Source organism: Sphaeramia orbicularis, chromosome 4 (genome assembly GCF_902148855.1).
Source record: "Sphaeramia orbicularis chromosome 4, fSphaOr1.1, whole genome shotgun sequence".
NCBI lineage: Eukaryota > Metazoa > Chordata > Actinopteri > Kurtiformes > Apogonidae > Sphaeramia > Sphaeramia orbicularis.
In genome coordinates this window covers 44,600,718-44,621,996 of record NC_043960.1, presented here as the reverse complement: position 1 = coordinate 44,621,996, position 21,279 = coordinate 44,600,718, and the positions used below count along the sequence as shown (strand labels likewise).

Below are 21,279 nucleotides of genomic sequence, written 5' to 3'. Positions count from 1 at the left end.
TTCTAAAAGGGAGAAGTATGTGGTAAGGTTTCTGCCAAAATATTCATGTGCATAAGATAGAAATACGTGTATATTAGTCTGTAGTTGTGCAAAAAAATAAATATTTATAAACTCTTGAATGAGTTCAGTTGTACATAAAATGTATTGTGTGTATTTTATCTGTCAGAATACGAATGAAAAAGTTTTGACAATAAGAATTGCAAACACAAAATGCAACTTTACGATTGCACTTTCTCCATCATGAACATGAATTCATCAGCGTGACTCTACTGTCAAAAATACGTCACCACTTCACAGGCATTATTTATTGAGCTGAGATATATGGATTCCACAGATAGTGCATGCGTTCAGGTTCTTTCTCCGTGGTCAGAACAATGAACAAATAGTTTGACTTCACCTGATTCCATTCTCTGTCTTCGTTGGCCATCTTACATAGTGATCCTGCCAGATCTTGCTGTGGAAAGGGAACCTGAACTCATGTGCAGTCTGTGGAACTGATGAATCCTCTGCTCGATAAATAATGCCTGTGAAGTGTTGTTATTTTTGACAGTAGAGTCACATTGGTGAATTTGTATTTGTGATGGAGAAAGCACAATCGTAAAATTGCATTTCATGTTTGTAATTCTTGCTGTCAAAACGTTTTCATTCCTATTCTGATAAAATACACACAATACATTCTATGTACAACTGAACTCATTTTTGCACAACTATATTTTTTTTTTGTACAACCATAGCCTAATATGCACACATATCTGTCTTATGCACAAATATTTTGACAGCTTCCTTACCCCATAGAGGAGGCTTCTCTCCTGGAACACAACAGAATGGTGTTTCTGCTCTTTTGGCCACAAGATGGCGATCAAAGAGTCTATTTGTCCATAATCACATCAGTGTTAGAACGTGCAGTGTTGTCTCCAGCCACAGAAAGACTTGAGTAACACCTGATGGGACATCTGACAGGCTCTGAGCCGTGGGAATGCCACTGTGGGGACATGAACCCTACAATAACAACAAATATAAAGCATGTTAAATGAATTTGTTCTGGAGAAATCTAAAAAAAAAAGACTCCAGGTACCAGGCAATAAAAACAGTGCTTCATAGCTTCAGAGTATTATTTATAGAGTATTATATATCTATCTAATCTATCTATTTATCTATTTATTTATGGCATTTCACAGTTTTTTGTTGTTTGTTTTTTTTTACATATTTCTTCAGTATTTTATTTTATTTTATTTTATTTTATTTTATTTTATTTTATTTTATTTTAATACCTGACAGAATCAGAAAAAAATGTGCATTAGCAGATATAGTTTTATCTATCTATCTATCTATCTATCTATCTATCTATCTATCTATCTATCTATCTATCTATCTATCTATCTATCTATCTATCTATCTATCTATCTATCTATCTATCTATCTATCTATCTGTCTGTCTGTCTGTCTGTCTGTCTGTCTGTCTGTCTCTGTCTTTCTTTCTTTCTTTCTTTCTTTCTTTCTTTCTTTCTTTCTTTCTTTCTTTCTTTCTTTCTTTCAACTTCAATAACACTATATTTACTTGTTTTCTAATGAAAGAAAAAAAATCCCTTTCTGGGTGTCTCTGGTAACTTTGTGGCATGCAGCATGGAGAGAGAGGGAGGGAGAGAGACAAAGACCGACAGAGAGAGTGAGAGTGAGCGAGAGAGAGAAAGGGAGAGAGAGAGAGGAAGGGTATAGAGGTGAAGTGCACCTGCACATGGAGGAAGTCCGTCTGTGTGTCTGTTCCGTTCGTTTCTAACAGGATCACTGACAGACGCATAAACAGCCAATACATCGGACTTCAGAGAGGACCTAGAGCTCTGAGGGGAAACTTTGATGGGCTCCGCTCTTCTCTTCTCTTCTCTTCTCTTCTCTTCTCCTCTCTTCTCCTCTGTCTGTCCGGAGCAGCAAGTTGTATCAAGACCAGGCGCACAGATGTTCTGAGAACAACCTGGACTTCAATAATAACAATATCTAATATACACTTTTATCAGCAGGAGAACAACATCTGCAGGTATGGATTTACAGCAACTTTATGAGTATTTTCCTTCAATTAAGGCATGTCAGAATATTTTGTAAAGCTTGTTCATTGGACCGGTAACTCTACAGACTTCTGATGTATTATTAAGGTTCACACTGATGAGATATAAAATGAAAAAAATATTCACAGTTTTATCAGGAATTTAACTTTTTGGGCTTTATTTGTTAGAACTTAATCAGGTTAAACTAAGTAAAATTACAGTATAGAAAATAGCAATACAGTCATCTCATTATTTTAATTAGAATTTTGCCACTTTTTTCTTCACACCTCCAGAACTTTGCATTAGAAGTTACATTTTGTCTCATCTTCTGCTCATCATTTTCACATCCTTTTGTCGCAGTCATCATTTCAGATCCTCATTGGAAAACTGTCCAAACTAACAGAAGGAATTTGCACATTGCAGATATGGATCAGAGGGCAGTGTGCACCGGGTGCCACCGGCTGATCCGGGACCGGTTCCTGCTCAGAGTCACCGACGGCCTCTGGCACGAGGAGTGTGTGCGGTGCGCCGCGTGCGGAGACGCACTCAGGAACTCGTGTTTTCTGCGGGACCGCAAACTTTACTGCAAACGGGACTACGCTCAGTGAGTTTTTATTTACAACTGTGTTATTTTTGGTTATTTTGTACTGTAGACGATGCTTAAAATCCATATATTTTAACTTTCTAGTTTGCAAAGAAAATCAGTTTGGAATTTGCACATTTGGCGGAACATTTTAATGTCAAATTAATCTCCAGATTCCCTTAAATATATAACAGAATATGTTTACTGTGGATTACCAAAGTCATTACTTCATGCATTTTTTCCCCTTACTTTCATTATACATTGTTGCCAATAAAGTTAGAATAATTAGTTTTCAGACACATTCATCTTATTATTCCTATTTCTACAAATCAGTAATAAAATTTGACCTGATGCAATGATTACATACTGAGTCCCAGTTCCACTTTATCTATTAAGAATAAATCATATTGTCACAATCATTTCATCAGAAGAGTTAAAAAACATTTTACAACTGTGTGGACAACAATGTATTAATTAAGAGTTAAGTTCTAAGCTCTTATAATAAGTTATAAGAGCTACATAAAAAGAGGATGTAAATATTTTTTCCAAACTAATTGTGAAAACGGTGCTAACTGTGTTGTTCTTTTACTTACTTACATTACTTACTTAACATACATTGTGTTTTGTTATTGTTGTTGTAATATCTTTAGAACTTGGGCTTGAAACCTGTGCCATATTGTAAATATAATACCATGATTGTAGTCAAAAACACCCAGAGCCACATCAGACTTCAGCTTAGATTGTTTTGCTCATATTTTTAGTTTTTTGTTTTTTGTTTTTTTTAAATTTCATAGCCAAGTTTCAAGGAAAGTATTATATGTTATTAAGTCAGTTTTCCAAAGATAACACACCTAGATCTGACCTTGGTGAAGAATTTGTACATATATTTTGTGCATATATGTGCTGTGATCATGTATTTGTTATATTGTAGGGCCACAAATCTGTTTACACAGTCACTTGTGGCAACACTAAGGTTAGAAGATGTTTGGTTTAGTGTGTTTTGCTTATGGTTAAATGTGCGTCTAAATCTGCAGGAAATTAATTTTAGTCACAGTACTGTCTCCGAAACACATAAAGCACAACATGTGTTATGTGAGAAAGAGAGGAATAACAAGTCCATTTTCTCTATATAAGCATAATGTTCTGTAGGCTTTAGTGTGTAGGCCTACATGTTGTGTAGTGGGCATTAGTTGTGTATATAATGCAACTTTACTTCCAGGGAACTTGGCACAATGCACTAAGAACCCAAGGTGACTGTAGGAGAAAGGGGTGGCAAGGGAGCAGGAATGTGAGAGCACTATTGCTTAATTTACATCCATACACACTTACACACACACACACACACACACATGCACACACAAACAAACAAGAAAAAAAACACCACACACCTCACACCTACACACACACACACGCACCACAACCAGGGGTAGCGCTCAACTGACACATTGTCAAAATGTGTTAAAATTTTCGAGGCCCAATGGCGTGGCAACTGCAAGCTGGGGACAACATATGGTCTCGTCGATGAGGTTGTGTGTCCCCCCCCCCCCTCCCAAAATAGAAAAAAAAAATCCCACCATAACCCACTCTGCCTGTCTCGCTCCTATACCTGCACACCGACTGCCCACCTCATCCCCTTGTTCTTTCTACAAAACATGCTCTCACCTAAACTAGAGCCAAGACTAAAAAGTGCACGCCCTAAAAGGAAGCAGCTCACATTATTTCTGAACAATTTAGTGGAGGTTGCTCTGCCAAACAGGCAACGAAACAAGAACTGTTACACCTACGAGGCCTACTGCTTTGAAACGCCTCTCACTATCATGTTCCCAGTCAATTAACATTACAGCACAGGGATGTTTAAAGCACATGTATGTTTATGTTCAATATTCATGCAACAACAATCTGTATTTTATGACCAGTCAAGCTTTAGGCGATTCATGTTCTTTCATATTTTGAGATGTTATACAGAAACTATACAATGGATGTGTGTGTGTGTGATAATTAGAGATAACAGAGAAAAGAGCAGGACTTAGGGGTAATTAGGAGAGCACAGCCATATGTCAGAAGGTCTGGTGCAGCCTTTAGAATGAAGATGGTGAAGGTGGTGTGAACTTATTTTGTGGGACAGTGCGCTCCATGAGCCCTGGCGTTATGTGCAGTGGCATCTGGGTAGCTCTACTCCGCAGCAATGGGACGACGCCCAGCCGACCATGAGATATCTGACCTGACCAATTAGCAGGAGGCCTGGTGCCAAAGCTCCACCTCTGGGGTCTCACATCTCCACCTCTGCAGCTCGTCTCTCCTCCAGGCTGTCAGCTCTGGGGTTCTGGTGTAACACATGAGCACTGCTTTTTGTTCCTGATAAGAGGGTATTGGTGTGCTCTGCTGCTCCCTCGCTTTCTTTTGATTCAGGACTTGCATGAAGCCAGTGCTGAGGTCGCCATTATTTCTGTACATTTGTCCCATGTCACACACTGTTTCATTTGTCTGGATCTCAGTGTGTTTTCTTCTGTGTTCATGTAATAACACAGGCCTTTAAAAAGAGGCGATGAGTCACTACCAATGAATACTACGTTATTGTATTCAAGTCGAGTTTTCAGTTATTTCTAATTTCCTTGACCACTTCTTTTTTCTGACATCTTTTTAACACAAATATTAATGCATTTTACCACTTTCATTTTCTGAACAGACTTGTTTCTTTAGTACTGAGGTATTTAAGTGGTATTATTGATCATTTTTGTTTTGTAGCACTGTTTAGCTTTGCAAAATGAAGGCCAATTTCAACCTAATGATGGCAAATTACACAAAGAAAAGCCCATGTGGATACAAAAACAAATCATTAGCCTCATAGCATAATTGCCTAAGTCATACACTAAATGGACAGAAGTATTGGGACATGTTAAATTCAGGTGTTTCTTTTTAACAGAGGTCTGGGATACAAAACAATAATGACAAATATTATAATATAGTTTTATATTGTGATAAATATTGCATTGCTTTGGTTAGTTTGGTTTAAATTGTTATCTTTGCTTCTAAAATGCCTCAGATAGGGTTTTTACTTAAAATTCTCTCAACATTGATTTTTTTTTTTTTTTTTTTAAATTCATGACTGTGATTTTAAATGTTGTACCTCTAAATTTCTAAACTATTCCTTGCAGTCTGACTGTAAATAATAATTTTCCACCACAACTAACCATCTACTTTCTTCACATCTCACATAGGAAAAAAAAAAAACTCCCATTAAACTTAAAAAGGAAATATTGATGTTTATAAACTATATGGACAAATTTATTGGGACACATCATGTCTACACTTGTAAGATGTCCTGTTCATGCTGATTTAAGATATAAACGCTAATATTAATAATCAATATGATATTTATCCTAATAAAAATCTTTATTATGAAATTTGCCATTATAGTTTTGTAGCCCAGACCCCCGTGTTAGAAAAGAAACACATGAATTCAACATGTCCCTTTACTTATGTCCATATAGTGTATGACTTAGGCATTTTTGCTATGAAACTAACGATATGTAACACGACCAGTATGTAGTAAGATGACAATGGCATAAATGACAGAATGAGACAAAGTCAATGTAAAAGAGGAAATGAGAGAAAATATTTTAAATAAAAAATAAATAAAAAATAAAGTAACAGGTAAAGTAAGATTGTGACAAAATGAGACATAAAAGAAAAACAAGAGACAGGACAAAATAAGACAAAAGCTGCATCTACTTCTACTGGAAAACTAAATTTCACTCTGTACTCCTACTTGACTATAGAATGTGTGGACTTTTGCCTCCTTTGCCTTCAAAAAAGACTATGTCGTCACTATTAAAAAAATATAAATCCACTATACTTTAACAGTTTGAATCCCAAAAGATAAATTCATTGATATGAAAATGAAATGAAATATAAAAATGCATAATGGATACACCATAACATCTACTCCTCCACAAAACAATGTTGAATGAATACACTTTAGTAAGAATCCACACAAAATGGGATGGAATATCAGAATGTCATTCAGCAAGATAACGGCACTGATTGTTTCCAACACAATGAAGTAATGTTATTCAAGCAGCAGCAAATGTGGAAAGAAAAACCTCACATGTGAACATAAGCTGATCCATGTGTGTCAGAACATCAGAAATAGTTTTAGTTTTATATGAAACCCTCTGAAAATAATCAAATCTGTGAAGCTGAGGTTAGAATTTTGTCTATTTCATATTGATATTTATCCAGGTTGTGACACACTTCTCACAGGATGGTTGTATGTTTTAGTCTGGAAACTGGTGACCCATTAAAAACAGATCTGTGGCCCATTTTAGATAGGTTTAGATTTAGATAAGGAAAGGCAACTCCAACTCATCCCTGCTTTCAGTTATTTCACACAGTCTGAAATATATATAAATAAATACAGATATAAGAGATGTACAATATAAAAACTGGTCACTCTTGAACTTCATTGTGAAGCTAAAATATTTAGTTTCAACTGCACGTTCTTACCTGTGGTACAATTAAAATATTTATATATTTTGGTTTATTACAGCACAAGACTATTAAAATAATATGTACACTGTATCTTAGTGGATCATTATTTTTCTATGATAACATATTTTGTCTGATTGTGATCATGTCTTGGGTGCAATTACTTAACTTAATTTTTACCATATCTGTATAAGATGCTGTTGGTATTTTAAGGAAAAACTACGGTAAACTAATATATATATATATATATATATATATATATATATATATATATATATATATATATATATATATATGATGTACAACAGGAATTTCTAATTAATAGTTTCATTTGAAGGCCAGATACAGCTATTTTCACTAAAAGGTGTATTTTTTGATATGATTTAATGTTAAAAGAACTCTTAATCGCCAGTTATATAATTAATGCCAATTTCTAATCAGTAAATGTGGGAGCATTACAAATTTAACTGATACAATAAAAAAAAAAACAAAAATTTGCTGATAATGAGTTGAAAATAATTGATTTTATTGTACAGATATCATATGTTCTTTACTTTGTCTGATTTGCTTCAGTCAGGATGACCCACCCTACCTACATGTACACATGTATACAGCAGACTAGACTGTATTCACTGTAGCTGTACGTAAATTCCAGTCTGATACTGTGATGTTTAGGTTGGTTCGATTGTCAGTAGATTTAGATTGGCTGTATGGTTCAGTGGACAGGTGGACTGGACAGCAGATCGGCCGTCAGATCAGCAGTTGTGACTGACGGTGCACTTGACCCGCAGATCTGTATCTGATACACAGCTCCCGTTGATGTGTGTTGTAGCAAAGGATCCAGGTTAACCTGATCCAGAAACAGGATCTGTCTCTCTGCTTGTCCACTAGACCAGCAGTCTGTTCGCCTGACAGCCAAAGGTCAGCGCTGAAGTCAGGGCAAGAACAAAGAGACAGAGGAGGACTCTCCTAAGGAACAAATGTGTGTGTGTGTGTGTGTGTGTGTGTGTGTGCGCGTGCGTGTATTTCTGCTAAACACTCATATTGTTGTGCATTACATCTACTTTGAGAGTGCCTGTGTCAGTGTGGAGTGCTGGATTTTGCTGACTTTATTCTCTGTAATGATCTTGTCACTAATTGCCATGTCTAAACGCAGCGTGACTGAGTGTTCCCGCTCTCCTGGCAAGGCCTGTGGGCCAATCATGTCAACGGAAACTTTAAAATATTAAACACTTTGAGCTGTTCCATAAGTATTGGAGGTACTCTTACCTTTGCATTAACACTGCTTAAAGGGATTGTGCTACATAATATAATAAGACCAACTGGACAAGGCGTATAATGGAAAAGCAATTCTCGAAAACACAAACGATGTTGCAACGTTAATGCCTGCAGTTTCTTCTCCACTGACATCTCGCATTAGCATCAGATTGAGACATTAAATTAAAGTGCTGTATCATAGAAACCCCAAAAACATTCAGAGCATTTCCTCCGCCACACGTCCTTTGAAATATTTCATTGATGCATCTTCAGTTGCCACAGGAATGCACATACCACAGACACCATGTTGGCCATATTAAAGTGCATACCATTGCCGTGGGGCAGACGGCTTGGACGGGTCAAGAAGCCTGACTGACCCTCTTGAGCTTCTGGGAATGGGCTTTACCGTTGCCTTAGAAACCCCTCGGCAACAGTAAGAGGTCCTAACAATGTCTGGCTTTAGGATGTTGCTGTTGCAAACTTTTTGACAGGGACGTCTCAACCTGTATGTTTGCTTTATGGGCATTTATTAGATGTTAAATTGTTGAAATTACCTGGATGTATTTTGAACCCACTATAAGTTAGAGTTTAGCCGTTTATCATTGTTTTACCAGATAATATAGCATCTTTTCAGTAGAATTTGGGAGTCACTTAGAATAAAGAATAAACTAAACTAAACTAAACTAGATAATAGACAGAAGAAAATCACAATATTTGTAGTGGCTGTGACTGTCATTTAGTCTGAATGAGTAATAAATATAGACCCTCCTCATGTGCAACCTGAAGTATTTTTTTTAAGTGGAAACAAAATATTGGGGGCAGGAGCTGTCACTTTCTCATGCCTCTGTGCTGACTGGTCTGTTGACCCAGTCAAGTCTGTAGATAAACAGCAGCTCCAGAATGATGACGCATCATCCTGCGTGACAGACCCAAAATGCCGCGGTGCCAGCCAGCGGACAATGGTCCTGCTGCTTGGGGGCTGGCTCTGTCTTTGTCCTGCTCTGGTTAAGCAGACTTAAGGATAATTCTGCGGATAATTCCTGGGACCGGCAGCTCAGCCTCTCCCATCAGGAGATCTGATTCCCCCCCTCTGCCTGGAGCCATGGCCTGCCGAGAGCTTTTCTCCTGCCTCCCCAGGAGCACAGCCTCGGACACGGCAGCCGGAGCCACGGCAACAGTCTCTGAGGCTAAGCTCACTGGTCGTGGTTGCCAGGCGCTAAGATGCACACCCGCCATGCTAAGGGTATGTGTCTGAAGAGGAGGAGGAGGAGGAAGAGGAGGAAGGGAGGGAGGGGAAAACCCAGGCTGAGGGGAAGATGTTGGCAGTTGTTTTGACTGACAACTCAACTCAGAGAAATTCCCTAAGTCGACCAAGTTTTATTTATTTATTTTTTTAGGCCATCTCTTCTTTAGGCGTGAGCCTAAAGAAGTGTGTCAAGTGTCTTAGTTTATACTTAGACTCAGAACAAAAGCTCTATCCTCTCTTTATTTACTCTGCTCTTACAGGTTCTGTCCACTTTGTCCCTTTACACCCCCCACCCTCCCGTCTTATCCCTGTCTGCAGACTGTTTGCCGTGCGTTGTGGAGGCTGTGGAGAAGCCATCTCTCCTGCAGAGATGGTGATGCATGCGGGGGCCGCTGTGTTCCACCTGCGCTGCTTCACCTGCAGTGTGTGTTCCTGCCGCCTGCAGACCGGAGACCGCTGCGTCCTCAGGGAGGGACAGCTACTGTGTGCCAGAGAAGACTACCACCAGTGTCTGGCCAGCCCCACCTCCTCCGACACAGGTACAGCCTGGTTTACACCCTGGGTACAGTCTGTGTCTGAGTCTGGAGGAATGAGTCTGTTGTTGTATTACTAAGCCGTGACACCATGATAATGTGATACATTTTCCAAGAATGACTGCCTTTTAAAAATGTTAATTACTATGAACAACAGCAGTTAGTTTAAATGTTATTAACACTAAGTTCAGCCAACTTCAGGGTAAAAAAATGCTGTTTTCTTTTTTTTTTCTTTTGGGTAAAATGTGCTCTAGCAGTTATATTTAACACTGAAAATGATGCATTTTGTTTGTCACAGAGATATCCTGGCCTACAAATCATATTCTGGAGCCATTAGTTATAGACCCCAGCAAAAACCACATAGTGATTTTTTTTCATTGAAAATGAGATGCAACATTCAATATCCACACTATAATTGTGGGGCATCACAATATCATTCAGCTTTGTGCTACAGCTTTCTGCTCACGTAAAATAATTAGGCTATTTGTCCAAATTTTGGGGAAATTTGGAAATTAATTTATTGAGTTACAACAAATAAAGTAACAACAAACTAAAGAAATGCTAAAGTTTAAACAGTGACCATTTTAAACTGATGACAGTTACATTCTCTTTTTACCTTTTGTGATCATTCAACATTAGGTAAAAGTGATGATGAAGAAGATGAGGAAGAGGAACCTGAGAGAGTCACAGGCAGACGCATACGATCAGAAGACCTGGAAAACAAACGTCCCAAAAGGCCGCGCACAATTTTGACCACTCAACAGAGACGGACCTTTAAAGCGTCATTTGAGGTCTCATCCAAGCCTTGCCGAAAGGTAGAGTTTTAATACACACTGTTCACTAATCTGCTCTGGCAACCAGCCGTATTCTCCACTGAAGTTTATGTGCAGGTGTGGAAATGTAATAGTAAGACTCCGGTTAAAGTGGAAGTTTAGTCCCTAAAATATAATGAGTCCAAAAGTAAAACGTAGGCCTTTAAAAAGAAAAAGAAAAAAACATGTCATTTTAATATACTATGGAGAATATTAAATCTGTTTAAGTTCAAATATAATACATTTAAATTAAATTAAATAATATTGGAAAATAATGAACACTATATGTGCTTCAATCCGATTACAATGTCAGCAGGAAACTCCAGTGTTGGGCGAGCTACTTGGAAAATGTAGTGAGCTAAGCTACCAGTTACTCTGCCATGAAAGAAGCTTCACTACACAGAAGCTACCACCCAGTCAAATGTAGCAAGCTAAGTTACACAAACACCACAGAAGTAACTCACTACATGTGAAGCTACTTTAAGTTGTGCCTTTTGGGGAGAATACATTGGGGTAAATTGTGCCAGTGATTATTGAAGTAAAGCAGAACATTTTAATCTCATGAACTGTAATGCTATATAAAAGTAAGACAAATTCAATACAAAAATCACTCATTTAAGGTTTATTTGAATGTTGTCACCCTATTAAACTATTGACATAAGTCATATTTTCTAGTTTTTGGGAAAACACAAAAAACTGAAATACACAATATATGGTACTTTCGAATCATTTCAGGTAAAAAGGCTTTGGCAATAGATGACTGTTGACATACATAGAACGCTGTCTGTCATATGTAACATATAAGAGGCCACTTAATAGCTATATAAAACTCGGTCCCTTCAGAAAAATGTGACTGTGTGATTGCATAATTCAATGCATAATCAAACACACTAATGGCTACATAGTATACATAGTTTACACTCCATTCAACATACAGTACAGGCCAAAAGTTTGGACACACCTTCTCATTCTTTGCATTTTCTTTATTTTCATGACTATTTACATTGTAGATTCTCACTGAAGGCATCAAAACTATGAATGAACACATGTGGAATTCTGTACTTAACAAAAAAGTGTGAAATAACTGAAAACATATCTTATATTCTAGTTTCTTCAAAGTAGCCACCCTTAGCTCTGATGACTGCTTTGCACACTCTTGCCATTCTCTTGATGAGCATCAAGAGGTAGTCACCTGAAATGGTTTCCTAACAGTCTTGAAGAAGTTCCCAGAGATGCTTAGCACTTGTTGGCCCTTTTGCCTTCACTCTGCGGTCCAGCTCACCCCAAACCATCTCGATTGGGTTCAGGTCCGGTGACTGTGGAGGCCAGGTCATCTGGCGCAGCACTCCATCACTCTCCTTCTTGGTCAAATATCCCTCACACAGCCTGGAGGTGTGTTTGGGGTCATTGTCCTGTTGAAACATAAATGATGGTCCAACTAAACGCAAACCGGATGGAATGGCATGTCACTTCAGGATGCTGTGGTAGCCATGCTGATTCAGGTTGCCTTCAATCTTGAATAAATCCCCAACAGCGTCACCAGCAAAGCACCCCCACACCATCACACCTCCCCCTCCATGCTTCACGGTGGGAACCAGGCATGTAGCATCCATCCGTTCACCTTTTCTGCGTCGCACAAAGACACGGCGGTTGGATCCAAAGATCTCAAATTTGGACTCATCAGACCAAAGCACAGATTTCCACTGGTCTAATGTCCATTCCTTGGGTTTCTTGGCCCAAATAAATCTCTTCTGTTTGTTGCCTCTCCTTAGCAGTGGTTTCCTAGCAGCTATTTGACCATGAAGGCCTGATTCACGCAGTCTCCTCTTAACAGTTGTTGTAGAGATGTGTCTGCTGCTAGAGCTCTGTGTGGTATTCATCTGGTCTCTAATCTGAGCTGCTGTTAATTTGCGATTTCTGAGGCTGGTGACTCAGATGAAATTATCTTCAGCATCAGAGGTGACTCTTGGTCTTCCTTTCCTGGGGCGGTCCTCATGTGAGCCAGTTTCGTTGGAGCGCTTGATGGTTTTTGCGACTGCACTTGGGGACACATTCAAAGTTTTTGAAATTTTCTAGACTGACTGACCTTCATTTCTTAAAGTAATGATGGCCACTCGTTTGTCTTTACTTAGCTGATTGGTTCTCGCCATAATATGTATTCTAACAGTTGTCCAATAGGGCTGTCAGCTGTGCATCAACCTGACTTCTGCACAACACAACTGATGGTCCCAACCCCATCAATAAGGCAAGAAATTCCACTAAGTAACCCTGACAAGGCACAGCTATGAAGTGAAAACCATTTCAGGTGACTACCTCTTGATGCTCATCAAGAGAATGCCAAGGGTGTGCAAGGCAGTCATCAGAGCAAAGGGTGGTTACTTTGAAGAAACTAGAATATAAGAGATGTTTTCAGTTATTTCACACTTTTTTGTTAAGTACATAATTCCACATGTGTTCATTCATAGTTTTGATGCCTTCAGTGAGAATCTACAATGTAAATAGTCATGAAAATAAAGAAAATGCGAAGAATGAGAAGGTGTGTCCAAACTTTTGGCCTGTACTGTATGTCGGAGCCAGAGGCGATTTCTCATAGACTGCAAGGGAAGCCCGGCTTCCTGTAAAATTACGAAAATCAAATGGTTAAATATGTACGGTTGTGTTGACATTTTATGGACTACAAATGTGTTAGAACACGTTCATCTCAAAGATGAGTTTGTTCAGAATCAGCTTTATCACAAATCATCGGACGCGATGTTGTTCACTTCTCATCCATTCCCGTTGCGCTGTTTTCTCATACGATCTATGGTCAGTGCATTTGTCCGTAGACACCAGGAGTCTCTGGGCTTCAATGGGACTGAGTGGAACAGTTTTTTTCATTGCCTCAAAACAGGACGGTAATTGGATAAATGCCATGATGTTGTCCCGCCCCCGGACGCCGGGCGTCTCTGGGGGTGAATGGAGCTATGGGCGGAGCTCGGCCGGGCTGGATGCCAGAATCCCACGTGCTGATTGGAGGATCAATCGAAAGGCTGAATCCTGTTTGATTGACAGCTAGTTTGAGATCTACTCCTTCGATGACAGAGTTCAGTTTAATACCGTCGCACATTCTGCTGTGAAATCAAGAGAGAAACCATTACGAAATTACTCGTTCATTTCTTGCACTGTACATAAAACACACTCATTGTACTTCCTTGTTTCAATTTAACATAATTTCAGTGTTTTCTTGTTTCAGTTACATAATTTAATCATTTCTTCTTCGAGTTTAATATCGTTTTGTAGACAGTGAAATCAATCATACTGTCAGCTAGGTTGGAGTGAAAGGAGCATCTGTTGTTTAAAAAGGTTGAAGTCTTACACTCACAACACACTGGGCCAAGGCAATCTAAGCAGCCCAGCTCTGCTGGACATTCAGAGGACACTGGTCCAGTCCCTGGAAAAGATGCCTACTTGGTACGATAAGGTCACTGACCATTTTCTTAAAAAGGAACAGAGGGCCGAATGTATGTTTAAATAACTTGACAATTTTTTTTTTTTTCTTTTTTTTTGATGTAAGCCGACAATGAGCGTCCCCTGTCTGAAAGACGAGCAGCCGCCACTGGTTGGAGCATAAGACAAAATCAACGCTCGAGCCACTTTACCAGCATGAAACATTTGAAAATGGTTTTTCCTGCAGTGATAATAATGATCTATGAACATAAAGGTTCTAATGGCCTGTTCTAAATAACTTTTGTGAAGCAGTAAGGAATGAGTTTATTTTTAACACTTGTGAAAGCCATGAATGTTAAAGACATGTTGGAGCCATGCTTAAAAAAAATCTGTCCCTCCAGAAAAACACCATTATGTGATCGCATAATTCAATGCCTATGTCAAGCAAATAGCACACATTATGGGGGTCCACATTTTTTCAAAAAGGGCAATAATAATGTCCTGTGAACACAGAGGCTCTAATTGATCAGTCTAGATCCGGCTTACTACTTCACATCCCACTTGTCGATGCTGCAGCCCTGTATTTCTTCGTTTATAAGTGCATGGCATGATGGGTTTTGGTATAAAATTAAGAATGTCATATAGTTTTAATGATAAAATGTAAGCGTACAGTATACATTCATTCATTATCTGAACCCACTTTATCCTCACTAGGGTCACGGGGGTCGCTGGAGCCTATCCCAGCTACTTATGGGTAAAGGCGGGGTACACCCTGGACATGTCGCCATTTCATCACAGGGCTGACATATAGAGATAAACAACCAGTCACACTCACATTCACACCTATGGGCAGTTTAGATTAACCTATCAGTGCATGTCTTTGGATGGTGGGAGGAAGCCGGAGTACCTGGGGAGAACCCACACAGACACAGGGAGAACATGCAAACTCCACACATTGAATGGTGTTGGAATTGAACCCAGGACCTTCTTGCTGTGACACACGAGTGCTATCCACTGCACCACCATTCACCATTCAATATACAATTACTATAAAATAATATGTTGAAAATAATCACAAGTGGTGACTTGTGCCACTGGCACAACTTAACCCAGGCCCTTTGGCACAAATCCCCCATCACCATCATCACCATTTTGAAAAACTAGCATGACCCAGCAGTTTAGAGCTAACAGCATGCGTATCATGTATAGACTCATTGTGTATCCTACTAAAGCATTAAAAAACCTGTGAAATGTTTTTAAACTTGTCTATAATTGTTCAGACACAAGAATCAAAAAACCTTGATCATAGAAATTTTACTCTGAAAGGCAAAAAACAGTTTTTTGAGCTAAAATGTGCTTACCTCCCATGCCATGTGTCTCTCTTCTTTGTAGGATGAGTAAAATGGATGGCTCTTGGTCACATGACCAATTTCTTTTATGGTTTTCTAGAAACAAGGGGTGGCAGTACTTCCCCCCTGGCACAAATCACCCCGCTCTCCCCTATTATCTATAAACTGCTCCTAATCAAGTCATGATAATTCTATAATAGTGTCCAAATACTACTGATGGATTTTTGGGTAAACTAAATAGAGTAGTCTTACATGTCACTGTTTCTAAAACAGGATGTTTTTCTGGACTACTTAAAAAACAAAATGCAAAAATTGAGAGTCTACCCCCTTCTCCAGGGACCACTACACCACTGACAGACTGGTTACTTTGGTGCTTGTGTCACAGCCATTAACCAGAGAAACAGAGAAGGGAACCAGCTGTAATGCTCTTTACTGTGGGTTTGGCGGCTCTGAAAAGAGCCTTTGTGGTGATCAACGTCCGCACACTTCAGCCAACAACCATCCAATGTTCAGCAGAACAGCGTTTCCCTCTACATTGAAGTGAACGCCATCATCTGACAGGTGCTCCAGGGTGAAACTGGGTGTACGGTGCAGGTCTCATTTCCAACTCCTTCATGGAAACTCAGCCCCACATGACGCATCTGGTCCGCTCCATCCTGTATCCACTGTCTGCTCACTGGTACTGACAGCAACGACGCTGCAGGAGGTAGGGGAACATCAGTAAGGAAGTGGGGAAGAGCTCCACCAGTGCCCAGATTCTGCTACGCTGTCCACAAGCACGGGCACGGCGCTTCCATGTGCACGACAATGTTCCAGTAAACCATGCCCACTCTGGGTTAAACGCCTGGTTTATAGTGAGTCCTGTGCAGACAGAATGTGCGGCCCCATTCCGAACAATCTTGAGTGCTTGTGCTGTGCATTATATAATAGCATTTTTCTAGACTACAAACTGCTTCTCCACTGTATATAAGAATAGCTTCTGTGGTCGTTACCACGCTATTTGCTCAATAAGAAAGTTAAGCTACTGAAATGTTACTTGATTCTGGAAATAGTGATGTTACTGCCAAGCTACTGAGAATTGTAGTTAGTTACTAGCTTCGCTACAAGTAGCGACACTACTGCCCAACACTGGAAAACTCAAAACTTTATGATGCCTTTTTTCACAGTTCATTATCTCTTTTTTAAACAAAAATGTACAAAATCACAAAATCAAAGACTAGAGGGGTATTAAATGTGCACAAATGGATACAGGGACATGTGTTAATGGTCCATCCATTTAGATTAGGATCAGTATTGATGTTCAGACGGCATGCTACGATGCAAAAAAACTAAAAAGTAAATTTAAAAAAATCTATACCTCCCCTGAAATGCATTTCAAATAAAGAAGTGAATTAATGAAACTGTTCTGAAAAATGAAGATATAAAAAGATATAGATTTCTGTTTAAATTCAAAGAGTAAAAGGAAAAGTTAGCATAAAAAAGTCAGGTAGTTAAGTGACGTACATGTAGCTGAAATCTTTACATTGATACAGTAATGCGGTATTTGTACTGATTTCCAGTTATTCAGCATTTCACAAGTAAAATGTCTGCCTCAATGACAATTCTGAGTAGTGGTTTTTGTACAAAATTAACTGAATTGGATGTCAATGTGAAGACTATACACCATTCTACATTCAGATAAGAAAAAGTACAACAAATAAATAACAAGTCAGTGTCATCAGCGAAACGTGACAGTTGCAATTGTTTTTACATTGGCTCACAGTGATGCAAAAAAAACAAAACAAACAAAACAAAAAAAACCCATAACATAATTATATATGCATTAACTTTAAAGTAATTAGCTTTGAAAAGGTTAGGAGTAGAACATTACATAGATATTTGTGTTCAAATGTAGGGACTAAATGTAAAACATTAGTAAAAATAAAATGTTAAAAAATAAAACTGACAAAGTACTCCCTCCTACCTCTGTAGTCTACATGTATAAGTTTATAATAATAATAATGAACTGTGACATTACTATCCTTAATTATAAAAAAGCAGTCAGAATGTATAGATGACAAAAAAATGTTACTGATTATTCCACTGATTATTGTTACCTTCAACTGACCTCGTCTGTCTCTTTATTTTTTGTCTTTGTTTCTCCTTCCCCTGTATCCTAATCCAAGGTAAGGGAGACGTTGGCAGCAGAAACTGGTCTGAGTGTCCGGGTTGTGCAGGTCTGGTTCCAGAACCAAAGAGCCAAAGTAATACAAAGTACACACACACATGCACACACGCACACACACACACACACACACACATGCACAATACCCACACTGACACACACTCACTTTCATATGCGCCACTAATAAAAGGACCCTTTCTGCACTGTGTTTATATGCCAGAGTGGAAATCAGCCCGGTTATCTCCTCATACAGGAAACTGATGACATCTCCCTGCGAGATCACTGTAGATTAAAACCCCATATTTCCTCACAAAGTGGGCTCATGTGTGGTTTGCCCCCTCCACTGAAAGATGTCCTTTAGCTCATTTTTAATACTTTTCAACTGAGTGAACATGGTCATATGCCTGGGTGGCAGAGGGGTCACATGCTGGGATAGTCAGTATATTTGCATTAATAATATTTTGCTGTTGTTGCTGTTGATGCTTTTTGCAGATGAAGAAACTGGCCAGAAGACAACAGCAGCAGCAGGAGCAGCAGCAGACGCAGGAGCAACATGAGCACACAACACTTCACACAGGTATAATCCTGGATGGTATTATACTTCTTTGTTACTCTATGTCTCCTGTAAATATGAACTTATTTACACACAAACAAAATGATGAATATGAAGTAAGAGGAGACAAAACCTGGATGTTGAAAGCAACAAAATTTGTCTATGAAACTGCAGCATGACAATAGCCCAGGTAACCAAAGCCCAGTCAAAGACCAACACCGTACTCTGTTCTCCTCTGCACCACAGTGCCCTCCTGTGGTGGATTGACCTCCGACATGGAGCGCCTGGCATCTGCCTGCTCTCACATTCAGCAGCAGCAGCAGATGGGGCTCACCACACTGGAGCAGCAGGACTACGACATGGACCCCTTCAGACAGGGCCTGACCCCTCCTCAGATGCCAGGGGATCACATGCACCCCTACGGTAAGCACCTCGGTAATGTGTGATGCCATCATACAAAGTGACGTGAATTCCTTTTGCATTTGCGGTAAATCTGTGAAGGAAATAAAAAAAAGGCATTTAATTCAGGTGATAAAGACTATGAATTTCAGTCATGTTATTTTAAACTTAAGTTGATCCCAGTCTCATTCAGCTGTGTTGAAAAGCAGCGCATTGTTAACTCAGCAGGAAATCCAACTGAAAGGCTGACAGGAATTCATTCATTTTAATCGCAAAATGATACCTTTTGTGTCATATATGTCTTTACAATGTGGCTAGAGTTGCTCAGCAAACCTTCTAAAAAGCACTTGCTTCATTTTGTATTTATTTATGTACATTTTTGGAATAAGAGATGTTACACTTCTCTCCAGGTAGTCTAGCTTCCTCCCACCATCCAGAGGTTGACTGGTTAACCTAAATCACCCATAGGTGTGAATGTGAGAGTGCATGGTTGTTCGTCTGCATATATCAGCCCTGTGATGAACTGGCAATTTGTCCACAGTGTACCTCACCTCTACCCTTCAGTAGACTCTGATATAAAGCTGCATGATAGAAAAAATACTAGAATTTCAAAATATATACTTTACTTCTCCAGCTTTTTCCTTTCAGTCCAAAACAAAAGACTGAATGTAAATATAAATGAACTGATAATGTATCATGCTATTATGCTTCTGTGTTGAGACATGGACATCGACAAAATAAATTAAAAAAAATTGTCAAACACTGTAGTTTTAATGGTATAGAGTCGTACTCTTCTTCTTAAACAATGCAGATGAATTTAAAAAGCTGCTATATTTTCAGTTCAAATAAATTTAACTAAGTTATATTATTGTCTGGTATGTAGAATTTAAAGGGATTTAGGAGGATTTAATTGAAGACGTGCAGAATCCCCTCAAACTAAAACCTCTATAACAGACAAAAACAAACTCTGGCTGTGATGCAGGACTGTAGTAGAGGGTGGGAGAGTATTCAGTTGGATGCATTTTGTATTTTCACCACTAGATATCACTAAATATCACAATTTTAAGAGACCCTAATTTAAATTTTTGATGCTTTGGTGTCCTTTTTAGGTTTCAAAGGCCTTTATGGTGACATGGATGGAGATCCGCTGTGTCACATGGCTGACAGTGACTGTCTTTCCCTGGGTGACGCCTCTCTACTCACCCCCATCGACCGCCTCTACTCGATGCAGGACTCCTACTTCACCTCCTGAGGGTGAACACTCAAAAGCAGTCTTAGTCTGCATTGTTCTCATCCTCTGGTTCCTTTAGTGTTAAGGTAGAAGAAGGAATGGGTGCAAATGTGCCACCAAAAGGACTTGGGTAAACTGTGACAACAAACAATACACAGTACTATAAACCAGTGGTAACCACACCTCCATGTAAACACAATGACACAGCTGCCTCTTTACAATCCTACAGTATGATACAGGCTCTCTGTGGATGCATGATACTTGGGACCTCTCTCACTAATGTATGTTTGAATGCTATGAGAGATTATAACAGCACCTACTAATGTAAATAGCTGTTTGGGTGTATTTGTATTTATTCTGTGTGTGTATGCTTTCAATGTCAGACAAACCACCAACAATCAATAAATAACTGTTATCATATGATGGAGAGTCAATCAGTGTGGGGCACTGAGTATGAGATAAAGCCTGAGTGAAGATGGGGTATTCATGCCGAGGGTTAGAGCCAGGTCAGTCCATCCTCGGTGCTTGTCGGTCCGATCTAGGTGACAGGTCAGCGAGGCATCTTCCCCTGGCTGTTGGGTGGATCATCAGATTGTAAACGCTGGGCCATGACAGCAGTATGGGTCAGTGGCAGGTAAGCATCACATCCACGCCGCCATCATCAACGCTCACATTGTGCTCCTCGCGGTCAAAGGCCCTTGCTGCATTTTTCTGCCTTTTCCTTCCTCCAGTTAAAGAGGATGGGAGGTGTGGGGGGGACCACCCAGGCACTGTGCCCAGCTGGAATGCACCAATCCTGTGGAGGGAAGTTGAAGAAAACCAAGGGAGGGGGCTCCAGACAACGGAGTGGCTGAAAGCTGTGTCAGGGGAGAATGCCCAGGGTGACACGGAGATATGAAGCCCTACTGTATGGAGTGCCTCCTTGCCCCAGCCGTGAACCCTCTCCTGGACCTGTCTCATATTTCCCACTATGAAATCAGACCTTGCAAGAGCAGAGAGCGCAAGTCAATGGTCAGGAACAATCTAACTGTCTGTCACCGTGGTATGCCACTGCCAGCCGGAGTTAAAGAAGTGTGCAGCTGAGTATGCTGTGTGTGTGTTTCTGTAAGCCTTTGCTTTGTATCTGTGTCTGTATCTACTCTTAATATCTGTTGGCATGTGCATGTGTGCATACTCATGTGTTAGGAGGAACAACACTC

The 21,279-nt window shown here is 39.5% G+C and overlaps 1 protein-coding gene across 1 annotated transcript; it reads left to right on the top strand.

Annotated features, from left to right (window-relative positions):
• The first annotated feature begins 1,934 nt into the window (after nt 1-1,934).
• On the top strand, nt 1,935-20,509 carry lmx1a (LIM homeobox transcription factor 1, alpha). The gene is made up of 8 exons (XM_030132862.1): nt 1,935-2,032; nt 2,463-2,643; nt 9,932-10,152; nt 10,786-10,961; nt 17,899-17,976; nt 18,390-18,474; nt 18,697-18,873; nt 19,959-20,509. The coding sequence occupies exons 2-8, from the start codon at nt 2,465-2,467 to the stop codon at nt 20,099-20,101; spliced, it is 1,059 nt and encodes a 352-aa protein (XP_029988722.1). The 5' UTR covers nt 1,935-2,032; nt 2,463-2,464; the 3' UTR covers nt 20,102-20,509.
• Nucleotides 20,510-21,279: the final 770 nt, after the last annotated feature.

Coding starts and splice junctions, on each gene's coding strand:
- lmx1a (XM_030132862.1), top strand. CDS start 2,465: ATGGATCAGAGGGCAGTGTGCACCGGGTGCCACCGGCTGATCCGGGAC. Junction 10,962..17,898: donor CATCCAAGCCTTGCCGAAAG/GTAGAGTTTTAA, acceptor TCCTAATCCAAG/GTAAGGGAGACGTTGGCAGC. Junction 18,874..19,958: donor GGATCACATGCACCCCTACG/GTAAGCACCTCG, acceptor TGTCCTTTTTAG/GTTTCAAAGGCCTTTATGGT.